The 17,806-nt window shown below is 39.5% G+C and overlaps 1 protein-coding gene across 9 annotated transcripts in view; it reads right to left on the bottom strand.

Annotated features, from left to right (window-relative positions):
• The window catches only part of LOC108707806 (syntaxin-binding protein 5-like), a 178,895-nt gene that overhangs the window by 104,409 nt on the left and 56,680 nt on the right, over positions 1–17,806 (bottom strand). For all 9 annotated transcript variants that reach the window (XM_041581400.1, XM_041581401.1, XM_041581404.1 and 6 more), the window contains exons 5-7: positions 11,240–11,374; positions 3,709–3,772; positions 551–634 (exon numbers count right to left, since the gene is read on the bottom strand). In XM_041581400.1, coding sequence (XP_041437334.1) covers positions 551–634; positions 3,709–3,772; positions 11,240–11,374 — 283 coding nt within the window. The remainder of the gene's footprint in view (positions 1–550; positions 635–3,708; positions 3,773–11,239; positions 11,375–17,806) is intronic.

The following is a 17,806-nucleotide window of genomic DNA, read 5'->3' as shown; positions in this document are numbered from 1 at the left end:
TAATCATATCTAAGTTGGGATCAAGTACAGGCTACTATTTTAATATTATAGTGAAAAATTAAATCATTTTAAACATTTTGTTTGGATAAAATGGAATCTATGGTGATGGTCTTTCCGTAATTTGGAGCTTTCTGGATAACTTTTTTTTCGGATAACCTGTACTATAATCTGCTCCCCAAATACTTCTGTTAAGTAGTCAGCCCACCTTAAGGAAATGTTGCTCACCAGTAGGTATCCATTTCAACATATACAGCAGAATTTTGGTCGATCAGATATGTGGAATAATAAAAGTACGAATAATTCTATGTTCCAGGTTTATGCTCCGAGGTATTAGTTACATTTATAGAGAACTAAATCAATTTTTCCTGTCCAGACCTGTGGTTTGCAGCAGCATTATAAATGAAGAACAGCAGAAAAGACTGTAAGCATAAAAATCAGCTCTGTGCCTACATACTGTGATTATTATTACAGGCCTATTAATATTGGATGATTATCAATATAAACATTGCTAATGTTTAATCAAAACTGGATGGAGTGGAAAGAAACTCACCTCGTCGTAATGAAATCTTAGGTCGGCTCTTTTAGATCGCAAATCCCAGAGAACTATTGTTCCGCTTTCATAACCTATTAGCAGCTGAAACACAACATAAAAGAGCTCAAATTGCAATGATTTAATTAGCCAGATAAGTCAATAAATGCAAATTTGTTAAAGTCAAATATTCCCCCTTGCTACATTCTTTCAGGCATTCTACAGACCACAAGGAAATAACAAGTGACACCATCAGCAAAAGAAACATTGTGTCATTTTACATCATTAGGAAAGCTAATGCTTTCAATTCTAGTTGTCTTTATAATAGAAAAGTAACCATGATTTATGATCCTTATCTAAATAACTAATAATTGCTTTTCTGATCGGAAAAAGATTACAAACATTTTTGTCTCTCAAACTTTTCTTTTATAAACAAACCAATTAGGGATGCACCGAATCCACTTTTTTGGATTCGGCCGAACCCCCGAATCCTTCGTGAAAGATTCGGCCGAATACCGAACCGAATCCGAACCCTAATTTGCATATGCAAATTAGGGGTGGGAAGGGGAAAACATTTTTTACTTCCTTGTTTTGTGACAAAAAGTCACGAGATTTCCCTCCTACCCCTAATTTGCATATGCAAATTCGGTTCGGCTGGGCAGAAGGATTCAGCCGAATCCGAATCCTGCTGAAAAAGGCCGAATCCTGGCCGAATCCCGAACCGAATCCTGGATTCGGTACATCCCTAAAACCAATAGGCAGTGTGGTTGTAATATAAGAGTAATAACATAAGACCACTGACTCTTTGGATACAGACAGGCTGAGATGGGACAGTCAGGTTGGCAAAACAGTCAGGTTTAGGAACTTCAAGTGACGATTACTTACAAAAGCAGAGCTATCCAAGAAAAACGATCAACATGAGCTATAGGTAACTTGTGATGTGCATTAATATTTTGAATAATAGTGTCAGTATCACTTTAATAGTTTCTTCACAGTCATATTGTGTTCTAGTCTGAGTACAGAAATATATGAAGCAGGGACAGTGGGGATTGAATTTCTCTAGCGCATGTTTAACCCATTAGTGAAACAGCTATTTGGTATCTCAATAGGGTGTTCAATCAATTGCACCAAAAATAATAATCACACTAAAAATGGATGCTAATTAATACATACACAAAGCTCGACTACATCCTCCCCTTTTTAATGTTACAAGATTCATGGGATCCTTGCTTATATACCATCCAAAAAGGTGTTTTCTCTTTATACAGACAATCAAACTACAGCATAGTTCTGATAATTAAAGAAAACATGATAACTGTGTGCACGTACCATAGAAGATGTAATTAGTTGACACTTTCTATTATTGATGTGTGGGTGGACAAATTGTCGACCCAACACTAACCAGTCACTCCGCTTCCCCTTATATACCTGTGCCCAACCCACCCATCTCTGATGTCACGGAGGGAGGCGGGGCATGTGCGTGTCTATAAATAGACACTGCTGGTAGCGACGCATACTTAGCGGGAGAATAACTCAGCCCGAACTCGCCCACAAACTGAACTCACTGTGCATGTGTGATGACCCACGGGTTAGAGTCCTGTGCAGAACCAATTTGTTAAACCCGAACCCGACCTGCGACCCGCATACTTACCCGTTTGGACCCACTACCCTACCCGCAAGTACCTTATCCGCAACTCGATCCGCGACCCACTGATCATCAAGAAACAGGAAGCGCTGTCGTTGTAAACTGGAAGTGACATCATTAGAAGTAACCGTGATCAGAAAAAAAGTAGTATATCTCGCTATTGGGAAGACCCGCAACCAGAAAACCCAACAAAAACGCCGATGCACGTCTATACCCGATCCCTAAACTTCTATCTGCAACCTGCAGGGTTCCACGGTTTTTGCGGGTAACCTGGGGGTACCTGAACCGCTGCAGGACTCTACCGCGGGTATCAGGCCGTCTTGCATATCACTACTTTCTGTGTATCTTTGAGATATGAAAATATTTTTAACCAAATTAGGGAACCTGCATTACAATGTAACTCCTTCCTCCAAGACTTTCTCCAATATGTAGACACCAGAAACCGCAGATATGGATAGCATTCATTTAGATAAACTCATTCTATCCAACATTGGGAAAGATTCAGTTCAATGAGAAAAGGGTTTATCACGTGAAAAGTCATGGACGAGATTCAATTTGAGATGCAATTCATTCCAGAAACACTTATCTTACTGTTTATCATGTATAAACTCATTTGAAGTCTATGGGGGAAAACTGGAACTGAATTTGGAGAAAAGTTTTTTCTCCTCAAATTGAATCTCATCCGTGAGTATTCATGTGATAAACCATGAGATAACTATTTCTCACTGAATTGAATCTGGCCCAATACTTGATATCACCATTGACTGGGTTGTTTGCCATATTTTTTACTTTATTGGATGTTGATAGTTTGATATTGCACTTAAAGGAGAACTAAACTCACCCTAATGTGAAAAGCCCCACCCACTACCCTCCATAGTGCCTCCTCCCCTCATAGAGCATTAGTGAAAAATCTGTCCCTAATTGTGAATTTCACATATCCGTGCAGAGTAATGCAGCAGAACTCAAGGGCACCATCTTCCACATCTTCAGTTTTCTTCAGGAAGGGTCCACTGACACTGAGATATTTGGCTGATACACAGTTGGAGCCAGTCCTGTGTTCATGTCAACTGCGCATACACTGGAAACCCCATAAATGGCCAAAGAGAAGGAAGAGGATCCAATGAAAACCGAATGTGGTCGGAGATGCAGAGCAGGAAAGGCTCTGAAGATTCTAAAATCTGCTGTTTTGTTTTGTTCACCTTGCAAACACAACCAAATTTGGAGAATAAAAGATTACACAACACAAAACCTTTGTTTCAATGTGCAGATACATAGATGATGAGGTTTAGCTGGGAACATAATTTTACAGAACTTTTCCACGAAAATATTCATACACATGTACACACAGTAATACATAGTAGTAGGCCCAACAGAGCGAAGAGGGCATGTCTATTAGAGATTAGCTCTTTAGGGCCACAGTCAATCATAAGTTTATCAAATAAGAATCCTACATATTGGGGGAGAGTTAATACTAATTTTCTTGAACATGGATGCATATATAACCAGTAAAAATAATAGTAGAGCTTTATCTTACCTTCCCCTCATCTCTAGGGGTATCGCTTAAGTGTACAACTGGACCTGGGTGACTTTTTGTTGATCTGAAATATGAAAAAAAACTTTTATGAGCTTACAACTTTAATAAAGTGCCATATAGTGATAGCTAAGCATGGGAACAATTTCTGAACCCCTATATCAAGCATTGATAACTCTCTTTGGGAAAACCCCTAATGTCCTTTCAAGAATGTCAAGAGTACTGGTTAAATTTGCTTATACATATTGCAAAATCATTCAATAATAATTAAAAATGGATGTTCTTTGGATATTTTGTAAAACGTACATTTTCTATCAATAACAATAATAATAACAACAACTTAAGTACAGTATTTATGTGCATGTGTGTCTTTATATTGTTTCTGTTATGAAAGGGGCAGGGTATTTACATTTTTGCTGGCTTCAGGGTGTCTGATTGGTTGACTGATTATTTGGCTGTACCGACCTTTTTGTACCATGTTGGTTAATTCTGCTAGATGTCAGGGCACCACATATTTGTACTGAATATGTTGTAAAGATAATGGAAGAAGGTGGGGGACATTCTGGTAAGATGTGAGGAGGAATGCCTTTGACAATCTTGGATATTCTCAAAGCTCATAGCTACAGCAAGGTGACTATTTTTTCATCAATATGTAAACTTGTTAAAGGAAAACTTTTAGTATTGGGTAACCATAAATAGAAAAGTGCCATTTTAAAAAATAAGGGCAGCCCCCTGAGATCGTATGATTCCCGGTGCACACAAACAAACCAAGCAAACTATACTTGTTAGGTCACATTAGCCAATTAACAGACACAGTTGTGTCTTTTGCTTCCACACTTCTTCCTGTTACAGTTAGAGCTACAGTATTTCTGGTCATGTGATCTCTTCCTGTTACAGTTAGAGCTGCAGTATTTATGGTCAGGTGATCTCTTCCTGTTACAATTAGAGCTGCAGTATTTCTGGTCAGGTGATCTCTTCCTGTTACAGTTAGAGCTGCAGTATTTCTGGTCAGGTGATCTCTTCCTGTTACAGTTAGAGCTACAGTATTTCTGGTCATGTGATCTCTTCCTGTTACAGTTAGAGCTGCAGTATTTCTGGTCAGGTGATCTATTCCTGTTACAATTAGAGCTGCAGTATTTCTGGTCAAGTGATCTCTTCCTGTTACAGTTAGAGTTGAAGTATTTCTGGTCAGGTGATCTCTGAGGCAGCACACAGACCATCACAAATGGGGTTCAAGGCAAGAGATGTAAAAGGGCAATATTTACTTAAATATATATTCCAGTATATAATATATCTATTGCTCAAGTATTCATTTTGGGGGGTATAGTTTTCCTTTAAGAGAAAAAATGGACCCATCTAATCTGGGATGTAAGTAAAAGTAAAAGTAAAGTAAAACATTAATTGAGCCACCTGCATATCCATCCATGATTATTTATAGTCTTATATTTATGGATAAATGTACCACCATTAAATGATAAAGAACCTGGAGCAGCATGTACCAAATTATAACATTACATTTCATTTATTTATATAGCAGCATAAGGGTACACAGTGCCTTGGCAAGGTGTGAACGCAAAAAAAAAAACCATAAGAAATGTAAAAAATTTTACTTCAAATGAAAGCGGGTGGGCTTGTGAGATTAATGACATTCCTTCCAAAACATTAAAGGGGTGGTTCACCTTTGAGTTGACTTTTAGTATGTTATAGAACAGACAATTCTTAGCAACTTTTCATTGGCATTCATTTTTTATCGTTTTTGAATTACTTGCCTTCCTCTTCTGACTCTTTCCAGTTTCAAATGGGGATCACTGACCCCATCTAAAAACAAATGCTCTGTAAGGCTGCATGTTACGTCCCAGAGCACGGGACTGGTTTATGGGCACATAAGAAGCACACAAGCAGGTAACAGTACAAGAATACTTTAATAACAAACAATCCCTTTATGTATCTGGTAGGGAACAACTGCTGAACAGGAGTACAAGTCAGTGTGTATAGTCCCTTCAGGCAGCACCTGGCCCCAGGCAACAGTCTGACATAAGATTCTCATATACAGTAAGATTCACCTCCAGTCTCTTTCAGGCAGTCCAGCAAGAGGGAAAGTCAGTGTGAGTATTCCAGCTGCACTTGTGTATAACAGGCTTATAGATTAACAGTCCAGTAACATAACATAGGGTGCAGCTCTGAGGAATCACAGTCTAAATGGAGGGGACGCTGCAGCTTATCCCACTCTTTTGTGCAGCCACCAGCCCACACTGCAGCAAGTCTTTCCTGTTACCTCTTTCCCAGCATGCACTCCCACTTCCTCCTGACCTCTCTGAGCAAACAGCTTCCTGTACATGTGACCTCCCAGCCCCACCCCTTCAGGCCTGCAGCTTCCAGCATTATCAGAGCTCTTGTCACACTACACATGTATTATTATTTTTACTTTGTATTCCTCATCTTTCTATTCAGGGTCTCTTCTATTCATATTCCAGTCTCTTATTCAAATCAATGCATGGTTGCTAGGGGAGTTTGGATGCTAGCAACCCGCTTTCTGAAACTGCAAACTGGAGAGCTGTAAACATAATTGTAATGAGTAATGCCCCTCACAAGCACCTTTTCTCCAGATCAACAACCCCAACATTGACAGTCTACCCTCATAATATAACTCTTCCCTCCCTCTAACCAGCTTAGTTGCACTTAGTCTCTGCACTCTCTCCAGTTCATTTATATCCCTCTTAAGGCCTGGAGCCCAACATTGCCCCCCACCCCTACTCAGGGTGAGGCCTTACCAGGGGCATATAAAGAGGAAAAATTATGTTTTCATCCCTCAAGTTAATTCCCCCAAAACTTTATTTGTTTTAGTGGCCACATAATGGCACTGTCTAGAGTTGCACAGTCTGTTATCCACAAACCCCCCAAATCCTTCTCATTTAAGGAAACTCCCAACACACTGCCATTTAGTTTATAACTTGCATTTATATTATTTCTACCAAAGTGCATAACTTGCATTTACCAACATTGAACCTCAATTTCCAGTTTGCTGCCCAATTTTTCAACTTAGACAAATCACTGTGCAAAGTGGCAGCATCCCGCATGGAAACTATAGTTCTGCACAATTTAGTAAAATATAGAGACAGTATTTAAAGTGCCCACCTCCAGGTCATTAATAAACAAATTTTTTAAACAAGGTGTGGTGACACAATAAACAGCATAATTGCAGTTAACCTGCTGTCGTGAATGATTCCCATTCTTCACAATGCATTGGATATATACAGGGTGCCGGGGACGGAGCATCCAGGGAACCATCACAAGAAGTAAGGCATAATCACTAATCAGTGTAAAACCCTCTGTTATAGACATTAATAAACAAATTGCAAGGCAAATGGCAAGGCCAAAGTAAAAAGTAAAAAAGTAAAAAATTGCAAGGCAAAAGTACAGACCCCTGAGGTTCTCCCCTAATAACACTGGTCAAATCAGAAAATGTTCCATTAACCACCACTGGTAAATCTATCCTCCCACCAGTTCCCTATCCAAGTACAAATATTATGTTCCAGGCAAATATTCCTTCATATAATCAGTAATTTTCAGTGTGGTCCTGTATCAAATGCTTTATTAAAATCTAAGTAGATCACATCTAATGACATCCCAATGCCATACTTGTGTAAATACAATCTCTTTATTCACAAACAGAAATATTCCAACATTTTGACTCAGCCTTCGCTTTTCATTGTGTTTACTGAAAGAAAGACAGTTTACAGATACTTTGGTGAATATTTTGTTACAACGGAGAAGAAAAATTACATTTACTCCTGACATTTTTAAAATGGAATAAAGCTCACAGTAAGGGGCAGATTTATCAAAGGTCGAGGTGAATTTTAAAATGAAAAAATTCTAATTTTGATCTATTTTTTATGTACTTCGACTAGGGAATAGTAAAAATTCGATTTGAATTTGAAAAAAATTTGAATATCAACATTTATAATATATATTTGTACTGTCTCTTTAAAAATTAGTCTCCGACCATTCGCCATCTAAAACCTGCCGAATTGCTGTTTTAGCCTATGGGGGACCTCCTAGAACCTATTTGGAGTCAATTGGTGGACTTTGAATCGACTTTGATGAAGGTGCTATTCCTTCAATTCGAATTCGGCCGAATACGGACCTATTAGATCGAAAACTGACCTATCGACCAAAAAAAACCTTTGAGTCAATTTCAGTTGGTCTTTTTGAATTCGAATTTTGAAGTTTTTTCAATTCGAAATACGGCCCTTGATAAATATGCCCCTAACTCTCCCTGTCCTCAGCTTTGCATTGTTACCTCCAATTCATCAATCTTTTAGTGGCAGTATTGAGGACTCATTAGAATATTCATAGGGATATTTGTCTAATCAATACATAGCCTGTTCAGCTGTTTAGTCTCTTGAATAGTGCCTTTTATAATGATATTTATGTTATTATTATTAACATGTTTTTTTAGAGCGCCAAAATATTGCGCATGTTGTCAATTATGCCAACTGTATATGTGATCTCACTGAGACTAACCCTCAAAAATAAACAACAAACCATGGGAAAAATCGACAATATAATACACAGCTCAATTGTATAACCAGTATAACTCAGTATAACCAGTCTCTATTCCCATCAACTGCCCCTGGCGTAGCAATGGTTGCAGCCAGTATAAACTGCACCATGTATATAAATGGACAGGCTTGGTATAAGTTTCCAAGTTTATGGTCACTCATTGATTCTCATCTGTATCAGTTAAAATAGACAGAACGTAAACAGGTGCAATAAATTTTAATTTGCCCCGATAATGCCTGATGTTACCTGTGACTGTCCCACTTTGAGGATAGTTTGCTTGAAAGTATCTTAAATGTATTTACCCAACTTATCATGAGGGTCATTAATGAAATACAATAGGATCTAGAAAAACTGTAAATTTTAGCAAGATAAAGGTCATGATGACTGTAAATGTGATTTATGTCTGATTCAGTTGCCAAGGAGGAGAGTAAGAAAATGGATTTGTGTAATAACAGCAAACCTGGCTGATTTGTATTCATCTTCTAAATATCACCAAATAAGACATGTCTAAATGCTACATCTTTAATCACAATAATTCATACAATAACATTAATAAGGTGTCTTTGATAAGATGCTGACAATAGTCACATCGTTTCAAATGTCATACATTAAAATCAGCTTTATTCTCAATTTATCACTCATAGAAAGCTCTGATGCATTTGAATTCCATGAAAGTACATTCATTTGTCATTCACGGCAACAATAGTTAATGAAATGTTACTGTTAGTAAAAAGGAATCATAGTCAGTGCTGGGGCCCAGGGGGGGGGGCAGGTGATTTTGGGTGAGGTGAATTTTGAGAAGCTAGTTGTACAAATATGGTGCTGTTGAGGCTCAGAAATGAAAGAACGTCAATGTTCCTTTATTAGGACCATAGTGAATAGCAAATAAAACATCTTCTGCGACCTCTAGCTGTCTCATGGTTGGGGCACTGGCTCCTTACTGATTTAAAAGGGTAGTTCACCTTTAAACTGAATTTAAGTATGATCAGTTTGCAATTGCTCTTTTTTTCATTTTTTATTTCCTATGGTTCTTCAGGTATTTAGCTGTTCAGCAGCTCTCCGGTTTGGTATTTCAGCAGCTACCTGGTTGCTAGGTGTTATGTTTTGGGTAGCCGAGGATGAGGAGAGTATAACAGTGCTTTATTAGCAGGCTCATGCAGGCATTACACAACAGTAACTTTCACTTTTAAGCTCTCCAGGAAGTATGCACAGTATAAGTCATATCTAACAGGAGCAAGACGACTTGCATTCCATATGCGTCCAACAGATAGTTCATATGTGTATGGTCCTCCCTGGCATCTCACTTCAGGTGGTGTAGTAAATTTAGATTGTCCTTGTTTCAGTATTCCTGGTTTCTTAATTCTGACTAAAGATTCAGGCCGAAAGTGCACCATGTTTTCTGTCAGTACAAGCCTTGCATTTGGCTTGTTGACGTTTCACAATGTCAGCAGTAGATGATTTTGTAGGCACAATATTTTGTGGAAGTTTGATGTCTGTAACATGTAACTTATTGCGCATCTGTCTGCCATGTAATAATTCAGCTGGAGATGATTGGGTTGTTGCAGTATTTTCTATTTTTATTTGCTGCACGGTTTTGCAATGTAGGTGAATCCCTTTCCTTAGCCCTGTATTTAGCCTGTGACTGTGCATTATTAGGCCACAATGCTGAATTCACAGTCTGTACATTCCCAGCAGTGCCCTGACTGAGAGTTTTAGCCTCTGCCACTGCTGTTTCAATTTGGCTAGCGACTGTAATAGCCTTTGCAAGGGTTAAATCCTTCTCTAGGAGCAGTCTCTCTATAATGTGAGGTGAGTTTGTGTTTTCCACTATTTGGTCTCTTATCAGTTCATCTGTTATATTCCCAAACTCACAGGTAACAACCAGCTCTCTCAAAGCTGCTACTAATTGTTCTGTGGATTCGCCGTTACGCTGTCCACATTGGCGGAATTTATATCTTTCAGCAACCACATTTACTCTTGGCATGAAAAAGTTCTTTTTAACAGTAAGAGCAGTTTCATAACTCTCATCAGCTAATGGTAATGTATAGAATATACGCTGTCCCTCTGCTCCCAGGCAGTGAATAAGTAAAGCTTTCTAGCAGCACAAATCTCCCCTTGGTCAGCAGCAATAATGTAGTTTTCAAACACCAGGGTTTGTAAGAAAAGGTGCAGGCTGCTGCAGAGTTAGAAGATCCATCTCGTCGTCAATCTGTTATGTTTTGGGTGGCCGAGGATGAGTAGAGTATAACAGTGCTTTATTAGCAGGCTCATGCAGGCATTACACAACAGTAACTTTCACTTTTAAGCTCTCCAGGAAGTATGCACAGTATAAGTCTTGAGCACAGTGACATCTACGGGCCATTTGTATAAACACCACACTAGGGTCTTATTTTTTTCTTGGAACCAGGCAGTGGTTTGAGTAAGAAACTGGAGTAATTATAGGAGGAGGACTGAAAATGAACATACATAATAAAAAGTAACAAAAACAATCACATTGTAGCCTTACAGAGCAATAGTTGTTTGCTTGCTGGGATCAGTGACCCCCATTTGAAAGCTAGAAAAAGGCAGATAAGAAAGGCAAATAATTCAAAAACTATAAAGAATGTGAAGGGCAATTGCAAAATTGTTAGGAATGGAACATTCTATAACAAACTAAAAGTTAAAATAAAGGTGACCACCCCTTTAAGCAAAAACTGAATATACTTGCAACATATCACATTGCTGCAGTTCACACTATCCATAATAATAAGTACATATTTGTAATAATTATGCACAGATGGAGAACACTGCATTCCCACAAACACTGTGTAATCTTGTGCCGTTGTTATGCTATTCTTGCCAAGCCATTAACCGTCCACATGAGCAAGAACTTCATAGTTGTGGTACACAGCAATACTGCAGGATCCATCTGTGCAGTAAAATGCGTTCACTTTACCATCAAATAAACAATACTTGAAATAAATGTACTTACAGTTCTATTGCCTTGTTCCACATGACAATATATCCAGAAAGAATAAAGGATTCGATATTTACAATGTGCGTGTTACCCCTTTCTGTTCCAACATACAGCCACTTACTCTGGAACGGTAAATGGCAACATGTGATCCTGCAAATACAACAAGGTCTCATCATTATCTCATCATGAGAGTGCTGGGCTACCTTGTTTAGTATGTAAATTAAGCCTTGCCCAAGTGCACCCAATAAGAAAGGTGAGGAGCTGCATTTCAGCTTGTTTGTTAAAAAATGTTATATTTGACCATTCAATGGAAGCACATTAATCTAACTTTTTTGGGTAGAATTCATTTCATTAAAATGATTTTATTTCCAAAACTTTTATACCCCATTCAGATGTTGCCATATTGTATAAAGAAATCAGACTTGACACGTTTGCATAAAATACTTCGTACATTTATATGGCAGAACAGACGTTCTAGGATTAGTCTCTATAAACTGCATCTCCCCAAAGCTTTCGGGGGGGTCAACTTGCCAAATATAAAGGAATACAATGATGCTGCACTACTACGTTATGCTGGGGACTGGCTCATGGATCGTAATCGGTTTACTACAATTGACCTGGATCAATATCAGTCTTGTGGTTTGACTCTAAACTACCTCTTACACTCCCTACTTTCAGTCGTCCCACAACCTCTAAAAGATAATCCACTTTTTGCAGATACTTATAAAACCTGGCGTTCCCTACGGCTAAAGTTTCACCTCACCCCGCAATACTCGCCATATCTTACCTGGCTTGGCAATGCACAATTTCCCGTAGGTATATCACATCCAACCTTGCAAATCTGGAAAAATAATGGTCTATACAGTATAGGTACCCTACTTAAACAAAACTCAGACCTACTATCCCTGGCGGAGCTAAACGAAAAGTTCCCGTTCACAAGACCATACCTATTTCTTAGTATGCAATTATTACATTTTGCTAGAACTGCCACTCAAGCGATAAGAGATAAGGGTACTGTTAATGCGATAGATACTCTTTGGAAAGATCAGAATACATATCGCTCTACCTCGCACATATACTGTGTGATACGTACAAGCGTAGACACAGACTCGGTAGGAGAATCTCTGTTTAAATGGACTCTATCCATACCTCAATTACATTCCACGGAGATCTTACAATCTCATGTTCAAATGATGAGATTGCTCCCGGCCAGCCGATATCAGGAAATGACCCTTCAGATTCTTCATAATTCATATTTGACCCCCGAAAGACGCTATAAAATGGGTAGTCTCCCCTCAGACAGTTGCACTCATTGTCAGGCCCCCAAAGCAGATCTCTTGCATATGTTCTGGTTTTGTCCTAAAATCGTAGATTTCTGGCGAGATGTCTCCTCTTACTGGACGCAGCTAACTAACAAACAGATCCAACCAAGCATGGAGTGGGCAGTGTTTAGTTTTGTAACACATTATACGAATTTAACGGGAGATGAGAAACGCTTAGCAATCCGATTGGCAGCAGCGTCCAGAAAGGCAATTCTGCATCAATGGCTTTCTGAAGACAGCCCATCCCTTCTACTTACTAAACAAAAATTGCACTACATCTTCCATATGGACTGGCTGGAAGCCACAGTCAGAAAAGAACAGCGGGTAGATAAATTCTTCTCTGTTTGGCACGCATATATCAATAGCCTCCCACAATCGCTTAAGTATCTGACCACGTATACATTTCAGAATACCACTTGGTATGACTTGGAAACTCTTAGAGATAACCCACTATTAATAGAAACTTTTCAATATATTCAAAATATACTTTATGGGAATGTGACAACTCCAGGATCGCCCCCCAGGACTCAACAAACTAATAGACTTCTGGCCTCATATCTAAGGTAATTGACTTTGACCTATGGAAATGTTCCGTACTCTGTAACTTGCTATATCAGGGCAAATAGTTTTGTTTATATGTTTATTCTTCAATTTTTTTTTTTTCTTTTATTTTCTTCTTTATCTACTCTTTAACTTTATGACACATGTACGTACTATTCTGTGTTGTTCTATTTACTATTTCGGACCTCTGGTATGTCCAAATGGTTTTCATTGATTTACATGTTCGACCTTTAATAAAAACAAGTTTAAAAAAAAAAAAAAAATGTTATATTTTTTGGGGAGGTGGCTCTCTCCTTAAATGCTCGCTCTCCCAACCCCTGCATAATGGTGTCTTTGGAAGAGATCATGCTAAATAAAGAGAAAAGCAGGTATGGTCTATCTCCCCCCAAAGGTAACACTTTATTTTTTTCACTTAGGATAGGACTGACGCATGGACACTGCCTTGATGGGGTGCGTCAGCTTATGCATCCTTTGTACAAACTTTGTAACTAAAAGTGTCTTTTTTAAGAAAGTTACAGTTCAGTTGTGCAAGAATATTTTTTCAGGGGGTTATATATTGAGAGTGCTGGGGCTACCTTGTTCAGTATGCTCATTATTAAATCAACAATTGGACTTGCTGTAAGTTGTTTCCATTTTGAAGCAAGAAATGTGCGTACTATAACAGAGCAATGGCTTTAAACATTAAAAACATTCATTGCGCAATGAAGTTAAACTGCTCAAAAACATTTAGGGGGTTATTTATTGAGGTCGAGTTGTTTTTGCCACAAAAAAAGAGAATTATTTTCTCAAAAATAGATTTTTAAGCTTAAAACATATACCCTGAACCTGGAAATAGCTTGCACCCGAAAATACACTTGACATCTAAAACCTGTCAAGGTCATGTAGGCGTCAATGACAGAGTCCCTTTGAACCTTATGAAGATGTTAATAGCCTTCATGATGTTCACGTTTTTTTGTGGGGTTTTGCAATTCGAGTTTCAGGTTTCTCAACTTGAATTCACTGATTCCAGTTTTTTACATTCAAATTTTTTCCTAAATTAGAAACTATTGGAGTTGTGAGTTCATTTGAGGTCTAAAAAAAAGTTCACAATCCTCTAAAATTCGACCTTTGATAAATAACGCCCTTTAATTATGATTTGAGTGAGACATATAGTAGAGCACAATCTCATCTGCTTAGAATGTAAATAAATGGCCAGTAAAAGACAAGTTGATCAGCCATAAGTCCATGGATAGCTAGGTCAGTAAATAAACATTCACTTACTATGTCAGAGGTTTCCTGGAGTAACAATAAAACATGGCATTTTCCCCAAATCTCAGCTGGATTCTTTCTTCCCTCAGCCACTGACCTGGGCTCCAATAAAGGGCCACAGTCTGGGGAGTCCGTACTACAATTAAATAGCTGGAGGGAAGTCAAGGGTACCATGGCTACTCTGATCCACTGATGCACAGCTCTATTGCATACATATATACCTGTCTCCTCATTCTGGGACACAATTTCTTGAGAAGGTTTTGCACTTTAAATGATTTTAAAAGGTTAAAAGTGTGTTAGTTGCAGAAGTGCAACTAAAGACACATCTGTGCTTCAGATGTAAGAATGATGTTTGGAATTGAAAAACACTTGAACAAAATATATCCCAGAAATGGCAGGTTTTCATCTGCTAGAAGAGCTCTACAACTGATTGGTTTCATGATGATTGGTTTGTATAAAACTCATGGTATCATCACAGAGAAACTTGGAGCAAGCAAACAATGGGCAAGAGAGCTGCTGCAGTCATAGAGATTACACCACTCTATATGATTAACATACAATCTTTCTTATAAATAATCAGTATTTGTACTGTTAGTCAGTAAGGAACCATAGAAAACATAAATGGTGTTATGTAATAAAAGGCACTAAGTTTTCCCTGGGGCAGTATCCCATAGCAACCAATCAGCAGGTGGCATTTACTAGTCACCTGTTTAAATACAAGAATTGTATTGGTTGTCAGGGGTAACTGCTCATTGGGAAAATGTGTGCCTAATAATACATTTGGGGAATAGTCCACCATTAGCCTGCATCCAGGGTATTAAGTTTTACTATGTTTATGACTTGTCATTTACCACTGGTTCAGGAGTAAATAAATGCTGGAGTGCAATGTGGCCAGTGCACTGGGAGCAGAAAGAATCCCAAGGCACACAGGGTTAATGCAAGCAAGCTGCCTTGCGTGTTTATTGCGAAGTTCAACGTTTCGGGGTCATGCCCCTTTCTCAAGCGTGACCCCAGAAAGTTGCACTTCACAATAAACACGCAAGGCAGCTTGCTTGCATTTATAGTAGGTTTACACTCATTAGCCGCACTTTTAGTATAGCCAGTATGTGTTTCCCTGGAAGCTCCGTCCCTGGCCTCCTCTTATAAATCACAGTTTTGTTGAAGTATGGGAATCACACGTTGTAGGCAGAATAACTGCATTTAGGATTTATTAAATTTCCACACAATGTGTGGAAATTTAATAAATCCTAAATGCAGTTATTCTGCCTACAGCGTGTGATTCCCATACTTCGACAAAGCTTGCTTGCATTCACCCTGTGTGCCTTGGGATTCTTTCTGCTAATACTATTTTTGAGGCGGCCGATCCTCTACCTTTGTGCACCAGGTATTGTTTGTTATTTACCAGAGGGTGTGCGGGAGCCAAAGTTGATTTACTACAGTGCACTGGGAGCCCAGTACGTCACCCAATATGGTAAATGACAACAAGGGGTATCATTAAATGTACCCAGTACTAAACTTGTAGCCAAGTAACTACAGGTTATAGTTCCTTTGAGACTTTCCTTAATGAGGTGAAAGGTAGGGGCATATAAGACACAATTATGCCACCCCCATAAATGTGAGCAATGCTGGACTTATAGTAGGCTGTGTGGCCTTGCTAATAGAAGCAGATAAGTTGGTATCTGAACTGTAACAGGGTGCTAACCAACTGTGTCTGGGACAGGCCATGTAGGCAATAGAAAACATTCTCAGCTGTAAGAGAGACTGTTAGATATTAATGATGTGTGTGTTTTTGAGTGAATAAAGTAAAGGCAAAGTCCTATTTTTGCTGAATTTGTATGCCTGTCTCGTGGCCACCCTTTCATAAAGCCAATCTCCCCACAGTGTATTTTCTCAGATTATATCTGCAAATGAGTAGTTATAGGACACCTTGTTGTTTTTCATTTTTCAAGATACAGGCAGGTGGTGAACGGTAAACGATATTATTTTCAGGTTGTTTACAAAAAAGTAATGGAAAAATCTCAAAGATATTCAAGAAGCAGAGTGTAACAGCTGCAGGACAATAAAGCTGCTGAATGTCCAGGGGTATAGAGATCTGCCCAGGAGTAAAGAGAACTGCCCAGGAGTAAAGAGAGCTTCTCAAGAGTAAAAAGAGCTAGCCAGGAGGAAAAAGAGCTGCCCATGAGGAAAGAGATCTGCCCAGGAGGAAAGAGATCTACCCAGTGGTAAAGAGAGCTGCCCAGGAGCAAAAAAAGCTGCCCAAGAGCAAAAAAAGCTGCCAAGGAGTAAAGAGATCTGCCCAAGAGTAAAGAGAGCTGCCCAAGAGTACAGAGAGCTGCCCAGGAGTAAAGAGAGCTGCCCAGGAGTAAAGAGAGCTGCCCATGAGTAAAGAGAGCTGCCCAGGAGTAAAGAGAGCTGCCCAGGAGTAAAGAGAGCTGCCCAGCCAAGAGTAAAAAGAGCTGCCCAGCCAAGAGTAAAAAGAGCTGCCCAGGAGTAAAGAGAGCTGCCCAGCCAAGAGTAAAAAGAGCTGCCCAGGAGTAAAAAGAGCTGCCCAGGAGTTAAGAGATTTGCCCAAGAGTAAAGAGAGCTGCCCAGAAGTAAAGAGAACTGCACAGGAGTAAAGAGATCTGCCCAGGAGTAAAGAGAGCTGCCCAGGAGTAAAGAGAGCTGCCCAGGAGTAAAGAGAGCTGCCCAGGAGTAAAGAGAGCTGCCCAGCCAAGAGTAAAGAGAGCTGCCCAGGAGCAAAAAAAGCTGCCCAAGAGCAAAAAAAGCTGCCAAGGAGTAAAGAGATCTGCCCAAGAGTAAAGAGATCTGCCCAAGAGTAAAGAGAGCTGCCCAGGAGTAAAGAGAGCTGCCCAGGAGTAAAGAGAGCTGCCCAGCCAAGAGTAAAAAGAGCTGCCCAGGAGTAAAAAGAGCTGCCCAGGAGTTAAGAGATTTGCCCAAGAGTAAAGAGAGCTGCCCAGAAGTAAAGAGAACTGCACAGGAGTAAAGAGATCTGCCCAGGAGTAAAGACAACTGCCCAGAAGTAAAGAGAACTGCCCATGAGTAAAGAGAGCTGTCCAGGAGTAAAGACAACTGCCCAGAAGTAAAGAGAACTGCCCATGAGTAAAGAGAGCTGTCTAGGAGTAAAAAGAGCTGCCCAGGAGTAAAGAGAACTGCCCAGAAGTGAGGAGAACTGCCCAGGAGTAAAGAGAAATGCCCAGGAGTAAAGAGAACTGCCCAGGAGTAAAATGGGCTGCCCAGGAGTAAAAAGAGCTGCCCAGGAGTAAAGAGAGCTGCCCAGAAGTAAAGAGAGCTGCCCAAAAGTAAAGAGAGCTGCCCAGAAGTAAAGAGAACTTCCCAAGAGTAAAAAGAGCTGCCCAGAAGTAAAGAGAACTGCGCAAAAGGGGAGGGAGGGGAGAGTGATGGAGCCAGGGGAGAGTGGTGGAGGGGAGGTGACATGAGGGGAGGAGAG

The sequence above is a fragment of the Xenopus laevis genome, chromosome 2L (genome assembly GCF_017654675.1).
Source record: "Xenopus laevis strain J_2021 chromosome 2L, Xenopus_laevis_v10.1, whole genome shotgun sequence".
Classification (NCBI taxonomy): domain Eukaryota; kingdom Metazoa; phylum Chordata; class Amphibia; order Anura; family Pipidae; genus Xenopus; species Xenopus laevis.
Note: the sequence above shows the minus strand (reverse complement) of the source record. Positions and strands in the feature narration are given on the sequence as shown.